General features: G+C 52.2%; 6 protein-coding genes across 6 annotated transcripts; 5 read left to right on the forward strand and 1 right to left on the reverse strand.

Moving 5' to 3' along the window:
- Positions 1-305: 305 nt before the first annotated feature.
- On the forward strand, positions 306-2,213 carry hem14 (oxygen-dependent protoporphyrinogen oxidase; the record flags this gene model as incomplete). Its single annotated transcript, XM_043284035.1, has 3 exons — positions 306-635; positions 703-1,386; positions 1,443-2,213. 3 exons carry the CDS (start codon positions 306-308, stop codon positions 2,211-2,213), a joined length of 1,785 nt encoding a protein of 594 aa, XP_043141255.1.
- Positions 2,214-2,645: 432 nt separating this feature from the next.
- ACHE_80643A (putative RNA binding protein Pym) lies at positions 2,646-3,368 on the reverse strand (the record flags this gene model as incomplete). The annotated part of the gene is made up of 1 exon (XM_043284036.1): positions 2,646-3,368. One exon carries the CDS (start codon positions 3,366-3,368, stop codon positions 2,646-2,648), a length of 723 nt encoding a protein of 240 aa, XP_043141256.1.
- A 244-nt stretch (positions 3,369-3,612) lies between these two features.
- ACHE_80644S (cytochrome b-c1 complex subunit 9) lies at positions 3,613-4,081 on the forward strand (the record flags this gene model as incomplete). Its single annotated transcript, XM_043284037.1, has 5 exons — positions 3,613-3,621; positions 3,696-3,715; positions 3,779-3,844; positions 3,913-3,961; positions 4,013-4,081. 5 exons carry the CDS (start codon positions 3,613-3,615, stop codon positions 4,079-4,081), a joined length of 213 nt encoding a protein of 70 aa, XP_043141257.1.
- A 719-nt stretch (positions 4,082-4,800) lies between these two features.
- Positions 4,801-11,262, forward strand: ACHE_80645S (putative ubiquitin-protein ligase E3 component (UBR1); the record flags this gene model as incomplete). The annotated part of the gene is made up of 2 exons (XM_043284038.1): positions 4,801-10,937; positions 10,995-11,262. The coding sequence occupies 2 exons, from the start codon at positions 4,801-4,803 to the stop codon at positions 11,260-11,262; spliced, it is 6,405 nt and encodes a 2,134-aa protein (XP_043141258.1).
- A 412-nt stretch (positions 11,263-11,674) lies between these two features.
- Positions 11,675-13,416, forward strand: ACHE_80646S (uncharacterized protein; the record flags this gene model as incomplete). The annotated part of the gene is made up of 2 exons (XM_043284039.1): positions 11,675-11,826; positions 11,907-13,416. 2 exons carry the CDS (start codon positions 11,675-11,677, stop codon positions 13,414-13,416), a joined length of 1,662 nt encoding a protein of 553 aa, XP_043141259.1.
- An 858-nt stretch (positions 13,417-14,274) lies between these two features.
- On the forward strand, positions 14,275-15,090 carry ACHE_80647S (glycoside hydrolase family 128 protein; the record flags this gene model as incomplete). The annotated part of the gene is made up of 1 exon (XM_043284040.1): positions 14,275-15,090. One exon carries the CDS (start codon positions 14,275-14,277, stop codon positions 15,088-15,090), a length of 816 nt encoding a protein of 271 aa, XP_043141260.1.
- Positions 15,091-15,990: the final 900 nt, after the last annotated feature.

Genomic DNA, 15,990 nt, shown 5'->3' on the forward strand with positions numbered 1-15,990 from the left:
GCTTGAGAAGATTTCAGATGCTTCATAATTTCATGTATTAATTCGGTGTGTTTGCTCTGGGCAGGAGGGGCGTTATTTGACTTTGGATTTCGATAAATGGAAACGATCTGTATGTAAATAGAGTCTGGATATTCAAACGCATGATGTGAGCATGCCTTTTGCCTTCACTTCTGTGCTTGTACTTGTACGGCATATGGAAGATCACGAGATTTCCATACAATACCGTAATTTATGACATCTCCGACTCCGGATTGCAGCTCTCGGCCATCTTCTCACAATCAACACACTCCTTTCACTTTGCTGAGATGCGGTTACCATGTGTCCCTAGCCGCGCATTGAGAGGACTCCGGGCGCAATCGTTGCTCTCCCGCAACGGCCAGAGGCACTCTCTGCCTAGCGGAACCAGGAACTATAATGCGGCGGTCATAGGCGGCGGCATCACCGGCCTAACGGCGGCCTCACGACTGTCGCAGGACCCGGAATGCTCGAAGGTGACGTTGTATGAGAAGTCCGGACGTTTAGGGGGTTGGATGCTGTCTGAGAGGATTCCAGTTGACGGGGGAGATGTCCTATTTGAGTACGGCCCGCGGACCTTGAGGACTGCGGCACCTGCTTGTCTTCCGTTGATTGATTTGGTGAGCGGAAATGCGGATGCAGAGTGGTTGTTGACGCTTTTACTGATGATTTTTGATTATGGGATAGATACTTGACATGGACCTTCATGACGAAGTTCTTTTGACGAAGAAGGATGACCCCGCGGCTCGCAATCGCTATGTCTACTACCCCGATCACCTCGTCCGCATGCCAGGCCCTGATCCGGAAGCGGGGTTTCTACAGAATGCGATCTCGGTCCTAGGCAGCTTAGTCTCCGAGCCGGTATTCAAGAACCTCATCAAAGGCGTCGTCACAGAACCATTAAAACTGGACCTCATCCCGGGCCCTGCAGATGAATCCGTTGCGGAGTTCGTCACTCGCAGACTCCACCCCGACGTCGCCGATAACCTTGTATCCGCCGTCATGCATGGAATATATGCGGGTGATATTGATAAGCTGAGTGCGCAGGCCCTTCTGGGACAAATCCGGACGTTTGAGACTCCGGACCGGGGGGTCATCGGGTCCCTGTTGAATATCAAGAGTTCGGGGAGAGCGATTGTGCGCGTGGATGACTCTTTGGCTCGGAGGAATGCGGGCCCGTTGAAGAACATTGAGTATTGGAAGATGCTGAAGACATTGGTTGCGAGGTCTAGCGCATTGACTTTCAAAAATGGGGTTGGGCAGCTGTCTGATGCTCTGGCTGCAGCTTTGGATAGGGAGGAGAAGGTGGAGGTTATCACTAATGCTGATGTTAGAGCTATCAGTAAGAATTCGGAGACTTCTGACTTGATTGTAAGTGACAAGAAGGGTTCTGTTTCCAGGATGACCTATAATCTAACGATGTGCAGGTCGACTACGGAGAGAACCAATCTCAAACACACAACCGGGTCATTGCTACCAACCCAGCTCCAAACCTAGCTCAACAGCTCAGTCAAATTACCCAGAAAGACCAGAAAACCCCACAGAGTACAATCAATTGTCTCAAGCAGCACAACTATGTGACTACAGTCATGGTTGTCAACCTATACTATCCAAACCCAGACCTCCTCCCCGTCACCGGTTTCGGCTATCTCATCCCCCGATCAATCCCCTTTGACCAAAACCCAGAGCGAGCATTAGGCGTGATCTTCGGTTCCGACTCCAGCGTCGGCCAGGACACCGCCCCCGGCACCAAACTAACAGTAATGTTCGGTGGCCACTGGTGGGACGACTGGTTAGAATCCGACTACCCCGATCATGACAGAGCCGTAAAAATGGCCCGCTCTCTCCTCGAACGACACCTAAACATCAAAGATGAACCAATCCTTACCCGCAGCAAACTGCAACGCAACGCCATCCCCCAGTACACCGTGGGCCATGTGTCGCGCATGCAGGAGCTCTCACGGTCCGTCCGTACCGACTTCAACAAACGGCTTACCCTGGCGGGATCCTGGTATGGCGGTGTTGGAATCACGGATTGTGTCCGGCAGGCGTATATAGCTTCGACATTGGGTGTTGGGGCAAAGAAGTTGGATCTTGAGATGGACCGTCCCAGGTTTGATCCTGCGGAGTGGGAGTTGGAGGGTGGATTGCCGATGGCTCCGGTTCAGTGGGTTGATGTTCCTCTATCGGAGCAGTAACGGTTCATTAAAAAGAAGACGATGAACGATGATTGTATAATAAGTGTACATAGTTAGATACGATGAAAAAGTGCGATGGCTATTAAAGCCAAGAGCTAAATTCCGTGAATTATCCTGGACTCGTGGTAGGTATCATCTTGTATGACTGCTTAGAAGCAAATCTAGACGTTATTGTTCGTTTCGCATCACTTCAGATTGCATCAGATAGAAGGATGCTCCAAAATTCGCCTTGCCCGTGCAATAAACGGATGTTTCGCACGCACAGAGTGCTAGCGCGGCGATCATCCACGGGAGCACGATACTGGTGCTGAGCAAGTACGGCCCATTTCCATGCGGAGTCCATTGTGCGAAGAGGCAAAAGTCCAGGCGAGATGTGGTTCCTGTTCGTAGTCATCGACGCTCAGATGAGCATTCAGAAATCAAGCCTCATATTTAAGCACTCTCCTTCTCTTGTTCTCCTTCTCCATCCGCGCCCTTCTTATCGCCATTTGAGTCGAAACCAAGTGAACCCAGTTGATGCACCAATTCGTTGATCTTGATGATTTTATCCAGCTGCTCCGGAAGCAAGGATTCGCCTTGCTGCTTCTTGTCCCGCAGATCGCGTGCCTGTCTGAGTTTCTTTTTCAGATTCCGTGCCTTCTTCTCGTTCTCTGCTCCAGAGTCGACAGGTGCTTCTTCAGTGGTCTTCTCAGTGGTCTTTTCAGCGGTCTTCTGAGCACCATCCTCGATCTTTTTCTTGTCACCGCCATTGCTCGCAGCGAAAGAGCGCCAGTTATCAAGCTCAGCGATGTTCCTCCTACCATCACCACTAGATTCGCCTTCTGCCTTAGCCTTCTTCTTCGCCTCTCTGCGTTTCGCATTCTTGTTGCTCGCTGCGGTTGTAGTATTCGTATTGCTTCCGCTTTTCGCAGCAGAGTCGGAGGTGTCGCTCTTCAGCCCCTCAGTACCTGGCACCCCGCCCTGAGAACGGTTTTTCCACGCCAGTGCAGCCTTGTTCCTGTACAATTCGACGTCTTCCGGGGGTTTATAGCCCGGTCGGACTCGGATTTCGCGGCGTCTGGAACCATCTGCGCGGACGGAGGAGGGAATGTATCGTTCTCCGGTTGACGCATCAGTCGCGATTCCGGACTTGGTGACTTGCGCGGAATCCGCCATTGTGTGTAGTAAGTTGTTCACTGTAGAATTTCTTAGCAGAGTGCTAAGTAGAGAAGAGTGTGCTGCGGAAATCCGGTCAGGCGGCTCTGTCGCGGACAGCCAATCAAAGCGCCGCTGATTTTCCCTCGCCGACTCCCGGGCGTGAAACTTCGCTGGACGTACCCTTGACAACCACCACGACCTCGCTTCTTACCTGCCCTCTAGCTGCTCTCTCGGGTTTTATCTGCGGACTCACACATTCACCATGGCTGGAGTGAGTATTGTCACTGATATCTGGGTTTATCGCGGTTCGATGGCTAATTGAGGGGGCGTTCTACCCGTTAACAGATCGCTGAAGTCATTTACCAGCATGTCTCCCAATAATACTATTCGAATAACGCAGTGCAAGACTAACTGGCTCTGTGCTATAGATCCATCATCCGCAAGAACGCCATCTTCCTGACCAGCATCTTCACCGGTGCTTTCGCATTCGAGATGTACGCTCTGCCTGCCTTTCAACCGAATAGCTACAAGTACAGTGATCGCTAATGCGAATGACCAACAGTGCCTTCGACTCGGCATCGAACAAGATCTGGGACACCATCAACCGCGGCGTATGTATCCTCAACACTTCTTGGAACTTCTCGGATGCTGACGGTTCATAGCGGCAATGGAAGGACATCAAGCCCATGTACCTTAACAAGGCGGACGATGAAGATGAGGACGACGAGTAAACGAGTGCGTTGATAACATGGTAGACGCCGAATAAAAGCATGGATACCTATAAGCAGCTGCGCAATTCTGTGATGTTATAAGTTCTGCTATGCTCCTCTAGTGCCCGGGAATGACGGGGAATCGTGATTATCCAGAACTGGACTGTACAATGGAATAGATTTATTTTCCTTCGACCTCTAGTTTGGCTCAATTGTCTCATATCAATGTTGTAGTACATAGTTGTAGTTGTTCGTGCGGTGGCGCTGATTCGCTCGGCGTTGTTGTGCCTCGATGTCATCAGCAATTCTTTTTTCTTCTGCTACTCTTCACTACTCCCAGTTTCGGTGCTGTCGCTGGTCCATTTGCAATCGCGTTTACCTCTTGTTAAAGGCCATTTGGATACGCTAGATTTATCCGAGAGACTCGAATCGACCTGCTTTGTTAGTACTCGACCCTATCGTCCAAACTCGCTTCCAGCTTTCCCCCACTATCCTATCGTGACGAGGGACCGCTTACAACTCTCACCACACGCGAGCACTAACTAATGTGGTATTTTTCTATTTAGATTTGCTTATTAAGGTCTCTCTTCATTTTACACACATTTTTCTTTCGAGAATACCCCGTCGATGCCGATCAGTGTTACAGATATTGACAATCCGAGTCCTGCCAACGAAACGCCCACCGAACTTTTTGATATCCGGATGGTGTCGCCCTCATAGAACTTCGAATTACTTGAATGATGCTCACAGAATGTGAGAGGATCCTTGGCCAAGGCCTCCTTCACCTCCCATCCAAACACAACTACCGCTATACCCCCAAAGCCGAGAAAGATCTGTTAGAGCTCCTCTTCCGATCGCTCACCGGCCACAACGAGGAACGGTTACGAATCCTATTCCCCGACGGTCTCCAAGCTGTATCATGGAAGTTAGCAGAAGCTCAAGGGGCTGAGGAAGGAGCTGAGTACACCGAGGCGGCCCGGGGCAAGCGATGCGGACATATCTTCAGAGCCGGAGAGGCGACGTACCGCTGTGTCACTTGTGCGGCGGATGATACCTGTGTGCTGTGTAGTCGTTGCTTTGACGCGTCGGACCACACGGGCCATCAGTATCAGATTTCTTTGTCGTCGGGGAACTGCGGATGCTGTGACTGTGGAGACAACGAGGCGTGGCGACTGCCGTTGTTCTGCGCGATTCATACCGACAGTGGTGAGGCGAAGGGGAAAGAGCGTGCTCAGAGTCAGTTGCCGCAGGATTGGGTGGATAATATCAAGCTTACGATCTCGCGCGTGCTCGACTACTTCTGTGATGTCATTTCCTGCTCGCCTGAGCAGTTGAGATTACCAAAGACTGAAGATGGAATTAGACAGGATGAGGAGGCGTCACGGCTACGCCCTGGCTGGTATGGCGAGGGTGATCAGCGGGAGGAAGAGCCGGAGTTTGCCCTTGCGCTCTGGAATGATGAAAAGCATACCATTCAAGATGTGGCTCAACAGGTGAACCGGGCTTGTCGGGAACGAAACGCCATTGGGGAGGAAAGGGCACATGAGACAAATGATATTGGGAGAAGTGTAATCAGGTACTCGAAAAACCTCTCGGCATTATTGACGACATCCAACATCATCGAGCAGATCAAGGTGACTGCTACCGTGCGTTCTGCTCGGGATATCTTCCGGGAACAAATGTGCGGAACGATTGTCGAGTGGCTTGCGGATGTTGCTGGATGCAGTGTCCAGCAGGATAATGAGATTCTGCGTCACACCATCTGCGAAGAGCTCATGAACACATGGCAGCGGGGAAGTACTGCCTACAACGCGGGCATTGGAATGAAGGGGATCGATGATCACCAGAAAATCGAGAATGGACCTTACCGGACTGTTATGGTTCATATTTCACCAAATGGACCATTGATTGTGGCGCCTCCTGATGATGATGATGAGGATGACGACGAGGATGCCGGTCTCCCCAATGAAGCGGGGAATGAGGAAGAAGACGACGATGAAGACGAGGGCGTTCTTAACGAGTATGTCGAAGCTCACGATGCGGATGACGAGGATGAGGAGATGGAGATGGAAATGAACCGGCTGCATGATGATATTGCGGATGATGACGAAGACATGGTCATGGGGAATGCCGATGATGCGATGGAAATCGCAGAGACACTCTTGGCTGAGTATGCCCAGGCTCGTGCAGGAACGATCGAGCGGCGGGAACAAGAGGAGGGTCAGGAGGAAGAGACTGAACAGCCCGCTCATGAGGAACAGCCGGATGAGCAGGACGTCAACACAACCGAGAACCAACCTGATTCCCAGTTTTATATCCCCCCCATTCCCAAGACCCCGTCTAGGGCTAGCAGGGCACCTCCGGCAAAGACCCCAGGTTATTGGCAGGTCAAGGCATATATGCCCGTGAAGGGCGAGCATATCCCACCCCACGAGGACCTGTATCAACGGACCCGTCTCGACTGGATGGTTCTTTTCGACCTGCGGCTGTGGAAGAAGACTCGCACAGATCTACGCGACCTCTATATCGGCACCGTGGTCAATGTCCCCGAGTTTAAGCGCGTCATGGGTCTCCGTCTGTCTGCACTGTACACTGCCCTTGCTCAGCTCTACCTGATTGCGGACAGAGAGCCCGACCACTCAATTGTCAACTTATCACTGCAGCTTCTAACCACACCTTCAATCACGGAGGAAATTGTTCTGCGTGGAAACTTCTTGACCAAGGTTATGGCTATTCTCTACACCTTCCTGACCACGAGGCAGGTTGGTGAACCATATGAAGTTAACCCCAACGCGATCCTGGCGTTTGATTCTGGATCAGTCAGCAACCGCCGTCTGTACCATTTCTTCCTGGACTTGCGCCATCTGCTCCAGTCCGAGTACGTCCAGAAGCGTGTTCGGACGGAGGAGCAATACCTTTCCCAGTTCCTGGACCTCGTCAAGTTGTCGCAAGGAATCTGCCCGAACTTGCGTGCTGTGGGAGAACATGTGGAGTACGAGACAGATTCGTGGATCACTGCATCTATCCTCATGCGCGAGATCAACCGCCTCTGCTGTCAGTTTTGCGAGGCCTTCCGGGAGCCGGGACTTGACAGTGGTCGCAACCTTTTAAGAGCTGTCTGGGTCGCTACCATCTCGGCTGTGGTGCATTCTGTGGGTATCGAGCGTTCACGGTTTAAGCAGGCTGAGATCAAGGATTACATCCGGTTCAAGTCCTTGCCGTGCTTCGACTTTGAGGCAAACGAGTCCGGTCAGATGCCCCGCCATCGCGTGGTGGACTTTGTTGTGGAGAAAGGGTCGATCAGTTTCCACCATGCACTGCACTACACGCTGTCGTGGTTGATTGAGTGTGGTCGCAACATCAGCAACACATTGGTGCGCGAGATCCTGCTGGATGCTGCCCAGACTGCCAACGCCAAGTACATCCACGACAGCGAACTCAGTTCCGAGGATCTGCTGCTCGCCATGTTCGATTATCCGCTCAGAGTTTGCGCTTGGCTCGCACAGATGAAGGCCGGCATGTGGGTTCGCAACGGTCTCAGTCTTCGCCACCAAATGTCTCAGTACCGGGGTGTGTCGTCTCGCGACTTTGCGTACTACCGTGATATCTTCCTCCTCCAGACTGCCATGGTAACCTGTGATCCTAGTCGGGTTCTCGCATCCATTGCTGAACGATTCCACGTCGCGGACTGGATGACACGGGATTACACCCCGCGACAGGAGTGGGAAGAGTCTCAGATCGTTGATGTTGCTGAGGAGTTTGTTCATCTGTTGGTTATCATGTTGACGGACCGATCTTCTCTCACGGCCAGTGACGACAGCGATGCTGTTATGGAGGAGAACATTATCCGGGACATCGCGCATGTGCTGTGCTTCAAGCCTCTTTCATTCTCTGACCTTTCGACCCGCCTCAGCGACAAGCTGCTCGACTCTGATATGTTCCAAGACGTGCTGGAGGAAGTCGCCAACTTCCGTCCGCCTGAGGGATTGAATGACACGGGTACATTCGAGTTGAAGCCGGAATACATCGACATGATCGACCCGTACAGCGCCCACTACACCAAGAACCAGCGCGACGAAGCAGAGAATGTCTACCGGGAGTGGGTGGCCAAAGAGACAGGCAAGAAGGCATCGGATGTTGTCTTTGAGCCGAAGCTGCGGCCCATCAACACCGGTGCTTTCTCTGACCTTGCTGGATTCACGCGGACGCCACTTTTTGCGCAGATCGTCCACCAGACTCTCGACTATGTGATGACTGCCAAGGACCGTACACCAACTATCCCGCCGACTCGCGTTGAAACGTTCCTTCAGGTGGTGCTGCATTTGGTTCTCTCTGCTACGCTGGAAGATCACACCACGGAAGGTGATGTGCCCAGAGCATCGTTTGTCTCCCATGCTCTGTCAAAGGCCAGAATGACACAAGCAGGCCACTTGACTATCGTCGGGCTGCTGGAGAAAATCTCCGACATTAGCGACTTCTCAGCGTGCCAGCCTAAGATTCGCCACATCCTTAAGAAGTTTTGGCAGAAGCGCCCTAGAGCATATGAATCGGCGACCGCTTCGCTCAGGTTCCCGTTCGACAGGGTCGACACTGACTCTCCCGCTGGCGAAGTTGACAACAGCGAAAAGGAGCTCAAGAAGAAGCAAGCTCTGGAGAGACAAGCGAAGGTGATGGCTCAGTTCCAGCAGCAGCAACAAAACTTCATGAACACTCAAGGCGGCATTGACTGGGGCGTTGATGAAGATTTGAGTGATCTTGAGTCCGAAGCTGGGGCTGCTCCTGAGGAAGCCAAGGTCTGGAAGTACCCCAGCGGGACTTGCATTCTTTGCCAGGAGGAAACCAATGATTCGAGGGTCTATGGTACATTTGCACTCGTTCAGGACAGCAGTATCCTGAGGCAGACGGATGTTCGGGATCCGGACTGGATCAGGGAAGTCCTCAAGACCCCATCTAGCTTGGATATGTCCGCGGATCATCTGCGTCCGTTTGGTGTCGCAGGCGAGAATCATACTACGGTACGAAGACTGGACTCGTCCGGTGGGGAGGTGATCAGCGAGAAGATTGGATTGAGTAAGGGATTTAATGCGGATAACATGGTCCGGGGTCCTGTCACGACTGGTTGCGGTCATATCATGCACTACTCGTGCTTCGAAGTGTACTACACCGCGACACAGAGACGCCACACTCAGCAGATCGCCAGAAACCACCCGGAGCGTCTGACCTGCCAGGAGTTCGTTTGTCCTCTTTGCAAAGCCCTGGGTAACGCATTCCTACCCATCACCTGGAAGGGCAAGGAAGAGTCGTACCCTGGTGCTTTAAATGTCTCCACCTCTTTCGGCGAATTCATTAACTCAGAAGTCAAGTCTGCTCTCACGCAACCGCGGAACCACGCGCTCCTCACGGGTGATGATAACTCGCAACTGCAGTCCTACCAGGATCTGTTTGCCGAGTATCTGTCCAAGACGTTGGTCCCTCCTGTTGCCGCCAAGGTTGAACAACTTATGTCGTCGTCCCTTCCATCGACAGCTCATTATGTCCCGCCTGCGCGGATGCCGATGCCGGGGCTGTTCCCTACTACAGAAGATATTACGGCTTCCAGCCCGTTGCCGCAGGTTGCTAGTCCCGGTGATAGCCCGATGTCCGAACTTCTTCAGATCTACAGGCGGTTGAAGAAGACAATACAGCTGAACGAAATTCAATCGTCGTTCAACTATCCCACAGACATCATGACAGGTGACGCCCTGGTTCACACTGACTCGTTGATTCGGAGCTTCGGGTTCAGCATTGCCTCTGTGGAAATCTCGCAGCGTGGCGTGGAGTCTGAGTTTGGCGCAACTCTGCTGGACAAGATTCCCCAGTTGACGCTTACTCACCTGCGTGTCCTGGCGGAGACGGCACTGTCTTATGCTGCAGTTGGGTCCCTGCACAACAACGGCGGGTCGATAAGTCGTTCTGCGGTGGAGTTCCGGGACATGCATCGCCAGAAAATCTGCCAGTTATTCGTGGGTCATCCTTGCCTGGCTGAGACGTCACTTCCGGACTGTGCGAGTGAGATTGAGCCATTACTTTCTAAGGATATTTTCGTGTTCTTGGCTGAATGCTCACTTTCGCTTCTGCCGGTGCTACAGATCAACGTGCGACATTTGGTGCAGATGTGTTATGTGGCAGAGATTGTCAAGGTTGCTGCAACTTACATCCTGGAGCCTCGTGGACTCAAGCAAGAACTGGCTCAGAATGGGGACGCCCACTATTTGATGAATGTTGAGCTGTCTGACGAAGCGTTCAGCTCCACTAAGCAATTCTTCGATTCCATCGTGGCTGCACTTCGTGCGAACTCGGCAGACTTTGGCTACGTCAAGGAAGGCGAGGGATCCGCGACTTCTGGAGTGGTTATTGCATTGAGACGTTTGATATCGAGCTACGCGTTGACCTTCCTCCGCAAGACTGTAATTTTGCTGCATGTACAGCATGGCGTTGAGTTCCCTAACGCCGGCCTCGACGAGAGTACGGAACTCGACCGCCTCACGAGGGCCCTGCACCTCCCGTCGCTCGACGAGCTTTTCGCATCTGTGAACCCCACGCAGAGAAACGATCCGTTCGGTGCAGTGATCTCTGGTTGGCTCAACCACTTCGATGCCTTCGATCGTGCCGGCGATTCGAAACTGCCTAGTCTTTCTCACCCGGCAATCTTCGAGCTCATTGGATTGCCCGAATACTTCGACAGTTTGATCGAAGAGGCCAACCGCCGACGATGCCCGAGCTCGAAGAAGGAATTGACCGACCCGAGTATCTGCCTGTTCTGCGGAGACATTTTCTGCTCCCAGGCCGTGTGCTGTATGAAGGATAAGCTGGGCGGATGTAATCAGCATCTTCAGAAGTGAGTTCCTGTCCCCATCATCTCTATCTGTTTTAAATGCTAACAAATACGGTGTAGATGCGGCAAAAACATCGGCCTCTTCATCAACATCCGCAAATGTACCGTCCTTTACCTCCACAACCACAACGGCTCCTGGCATTTTGCCCCGTACCTCGACCGACACGGCGAAGTCGACCCCGGCCTGCGACGCAACCGCCAACTCATCCTTAACCAGAAGCGGTATGACCGGCTTCTAAGGGATGTGTGGCTGTCACATGGGGTTCCGGCGACGATTAGTAGGAAGTTGGAGGCTGATATCAATAACGGGGGTTGGGAGACTATCTAATGGGTGTATCTATGGGGAATTTATGCATTTTGTGAATGAGATGGTGTCTATTTTGTGGTTTTAGTGGAGTACACGTCGCAATGGACATAGTTGATTTAGTTTCGATCGAGTAGATGTTCTAGCAATGAATTCTTCTATATTGTTGGACAACCTGGACTTGTATAGTTCGGAGCAGAGTAGCAATGCCAAGACAGCGTCATAATCCGGCGCGAAGTTCATCTCGACCTCTTCCTCACCACAACTTTTCCGGCAGCGATTGGAATATCTCTTGAGGTACCCTTTTATTCCCTTTTTTTTTTAAAAAAAAAAATAAATTGATTTTATACCCACCATTCCCTATTTCCTCAAACCGAAACCCTCTCAATCTTCGGTGCGCGCAAAATCTCTACGGCGCTAGCCCGGCACCGACACCATGAACAACGAACAATTCCGTCGCCTCATCCAAGACAACAACAACCCCAGCTCAAGCCCCAGCTCAAGCAGTAATCAAGATGGAAGCACCGGTAACGCGACGCCCGCGACAGCCCTGGGCTCGCGAATGCGCTCGAGTATTCCCATGACACCGTACGTCCTTTACTTACCCCCCAGAACCTACCAAGTACAACAAAAACATCATGCTAATTGAATCGAATTAAACTACTTAGTCGCTCCCTAACAACCCCCAACTTCGCCCGCCAACTAGCCGACTACCGCCGCGAAAACAACACCCATCAACCACCGACGAAACGCTTCAAATCTAGCGCCGCACCAAAGGGCACGAAACTACCCACTGGCTACCAAGATCGCGCATCACTACGGCAATCACAGGATGATAGCGCGGAGAACATTGAGAAGCGGATTAGGGCGCTGGAGGAGATGGTGAAGGAGGGGAAGATTGATGAGGCGACGTTTGAGAAGTTACGAGCGGAGTTGGGCGTGGGCGGGGATGTGGGGAGTACGCACATGGTTAAGGGGTTGGATTGGGAGTTGTTGAGGAGGGTTCGGGCGGGGGAGGATGTTAGTAAGGGGCCTGAGAAGGCTGTTGAAGATGAGAAGGAGGGAGAACGGGAGGAAGGGGACGGAGCAGAGGAAGAGGAAGTAGACTTGGAGGCGGAGTTTGAGCGGGTAACGGAGGAGAAGGGACGGGAGGATATTGCCCCTGTTGCTCCGAAGGAGAAGGAGAAGAAGAAAGGGACGATGGCTCCGCCGCCGGTCCCTGCGCAGGCACAGGCGCAGGCGCAGAAGAAATCCCGGGATGAGATTTTACGACAACTGAAAGCAAGTCGCGCAGCTCCTGTCGCAGAACCTGCCCCACCGCCGCCGGAGTCGACGCTGGGATCCAAGTTCAAGAAACTGGGCGAGTCGAGACCAGAGAAGAAGCGGTGGGTGGAGACTGACGAGAACGGTCGGCGGAGAGAGGTCCTTCTTATTACCGATGCTAAAGGGAATACGAAACGGAAGACAAGATGGCTGGACAAGCCCGGTGAGTCTAACGGTCTTTTGGTGCCTGATAAAGATGCGAAACCGCTGGGCATGGAGGTACCTGCAGAGGTCGCATCGAAGACGGCGGCCGCCAGTACTCCCGTAGAAGACGAAGACGAAGATATCTTCGAGGGAGTGGGCGCAGACTACAATCCGTTGGCAGATATCGGCGAAGACGGTTCCTCGTCAGAGTCAGACGAGGAGGTCCAGGGTGCCATAAAAGGCCCCAAAAAACCTACATCTGCAGAAGGGTCTGCACCACCGTCTACAGAACCTATTCGGCCATCACGACCACGGAACTACTTCTCGACGTCCACGCACGACGAGCCCATGGAAGAAGAAGAAGACCGTGCCCGAGCCAACCCACTCACCCGGGACCCCACTTTACTGGCAGCGCTCAAACGAGCAGCCGCGCTACGCCAAGCGTCGCCAACCGCAGGTGGAGACGAAGAAAAAGACGACAGCCGTAGTCAGCGATTCTTGGAGGAGATGCGGCGTCGCGAGGCGCAGGATGCCATGGATATGGACATGGGTTTCGGAGGCAGTCGGATCGAGGATGAGGAGGATGAGGAATTTATTGGCTTGGAGGAGGGGGGACGTGGGGGGCAAAAGAGGAAGCGAGGACCGAAGAAGAGGAAGGGAGACAAGGAAAGTGCATCGGATGTACTGGGGGTGCTGGAGAGCCGGAAGTAGAATACTTCTTCTTTGGGTCTTTCTTTACCATGCCTTTTTATTCACTGTTTGTACTATGTATGTACTCGGGGTATGTGTACCTGTGACACAACCCTAACTCTATTGGATGGACTCCGTGCCCCCTCGGCTACTGCATTGTGTGTTCCTGGCCAGTGGACCTTTTTCAATAGAAACCATTGGCTGCCAAGGGGCTTCCAGTGCATTTCCAATGGAACACTGTCAATTCTTTCTGTTCTGGCCGTTTTTGACTCCACGGCGGGTGCTTTTTTACCAATGAGCGACTGTACCGGACATGCGCAAGTCTGGTACGGATTGTCAGTCCGACTCAGTTTTGGGACAATGAGGCACACCCCTCCTCAGCCGGATTGTTTGCATAAATCTAGGGGAGAAGTGAATCTTTGCTTGTTGAGTATAGAATGCTGTTGGTGGTGAATGCGCTGATGTGGGCGCTAGGAGAGTCGAGGATCAACGGTATAGACGCTCCGGTGCATTCGGACAGTGATTTACAGCCCAATCAGCATGAATAGCGACAAGAATAAAGAATTCGAAACAAGTGACCTTCTTCCAAGCCGAGTCAGGCATGGGTCACAGTGAATCGTAATCAAATAATCCACTGTGACTGTTCCATGGCTGTCCACCGGCCTTCTCTTCCTCGGCCATATAAACCACTCCACCACCCACGGTTTCTTCCATTTCTTGCCCTCATTTCTCTCATTCTTTGCTCATTCTCGCTCATTCCCCTCGTTCCTTACTATATCTCGTGCAGCGCACGTTGCGGCTTGACGCTCGCTCTTTCTGTCATTCTCTTCTTCCCGAGACAGGTTTCTCGCTTCGATTCTTTTTGCATTTCTTTCCAATATGGTCTCTTTGAAGAACCTTCTTTCGACCGCCCTTCTGGCGTCGACGGCCTTTGCTCTGCCTCCTCCATTGCGTCGCCAAACCGGCAATGAGACGGTCACGCAGTCCAAGCGCGGTGCCGCATACAACGATATCAACGCTGTGCACGACCTCGACGTAAACGGTGCCATCTCCTGGGCCTACAACTGGGCTGCCACCCCCGGCGGCACCCTTCCTGACGGCGTCGAGTTCGTCCCCATGCTCTGGGGCACCAAGTCTATCTCCGACTTCGTCGCCAACATCGAAACCGTCCTCTTCGGCAGCAACAGCAAGTACATCATGGGCTTCAACGAACCCGACCTCGCCAACCAAGCCGCCATGTCCGTCTCCGACGCCGTCTCCACCTTCAAACAATTCATCGCCCCCCACGCGGGCCGCGCGACCCTCGTCTCCCCGGGCGTCACCAACTCCGGAGACGCAGACAAGGGACTGTCCTGGCTGCGCCAGTTCCTGAGCTCATGCTCCGACTGCGGCATCGGAGTTTTGGCCGTGCACTGGTACGGAACCGAAGCTCGTGACTTCACCAACTTTGTGCAGCAGGCCATCGACCTCGCCAACCAGCAGGGTCTCAAGGAAGTCTGGGTTACTGAGTTTGCGCTTACCACTGACATCTCGACTGGTGGGTTGACGAGTGCTTCTGCGGATTTCCTGCGCCAGGTGCGGCCTTGGTTGGATCGCCAGTCGATGGTTACCCGGTATGCCTATTTCTGGGCTGAGGAGGGGTTCTTGGTGCAGGGTGGTCAGCCTAGCCAGGCTGGTTGGGCTTACATTGGTTAAATCTGGCTTTGAGAGCTGATTACCATTACGTTCTTTTCTTGGATGGGTGATGAAAATGAGGGGTAGTACTTGGATATTTTTGTATCTATGTTGAATAAATCTGAATATGCTTTGATATCCTTAGAGATCTGAAACAGCTATCCTTGTATAGACTCGTCTGCCTCTGTTGGAACTATGGGACAGCAGCATGATTGTCAATCGCCACTGACGATCGCAATTTCCTAGATTCTGCAAGTTTTGTAAGAATGTGTCTCGGATTTCAACGCTGTTTCAGCTGTGTGGACATACTTGACGGTGGTTTGCACGGAGTATGTCTTGCTGCGTTTGTATAGCCCCGCGTGTCCTAATCGGGACTTCTTTGAGATGCCTCTCTGGATAGTATCCTTTCCCTTTTCTCCTTACCCTGGCCTAATCCATGTAAGCCGTGTGGCTAAACAAAGTAATGAATCCTTTTATCCACTGCCAGGAAATTCTTCCATGTACCTAAATCTTCCTTCTTCACTCATTTCTGGTCATCTATATATAGTACAGCCACTTCTATATCCCACTTCACTATATGGCTCCCTATAGCCCTTTTTCATATCTTTGGATACTATTTGATATCGGCAAAAGCTTCATGGTCCAACAAGTGTCTACTCTAAACATCAGATACGATTGATTCTTGTACGATGGGTCTCCGAGTCAGCCTCAATGAGGGTAGATTAGACATATACTCGGTAATACTACCAAACACATTTGCTATCATAGGTATACTAATTCGGACTATCAGGTCAAGTAGCCAGGTACATGAAGGCAGCCGGTATTACTTATGAATCTGTGTCAACTTCCTCGCTGCCCGCGTCGACCGAGTTCAGGTGCCTGCATGTTGCGGGTTGTGCTATTTTCTCAAAAGCCATACTG

Source organism: Aspergillus chevalieri, chromosome 8, assembly GCF_016861735.1.
Source record: "Aspergillus chevalieri M1 DNA, chromosome 8, nearly complete sequence".
Taxonomy (NCBI): domain Eukaryota; kingdom Fungi; phylum Ascomycota; class Eurotiomycetes; order Eurotiales; family Aspergillaceae; genus Aspergillus; species Aspergillus chevalieri.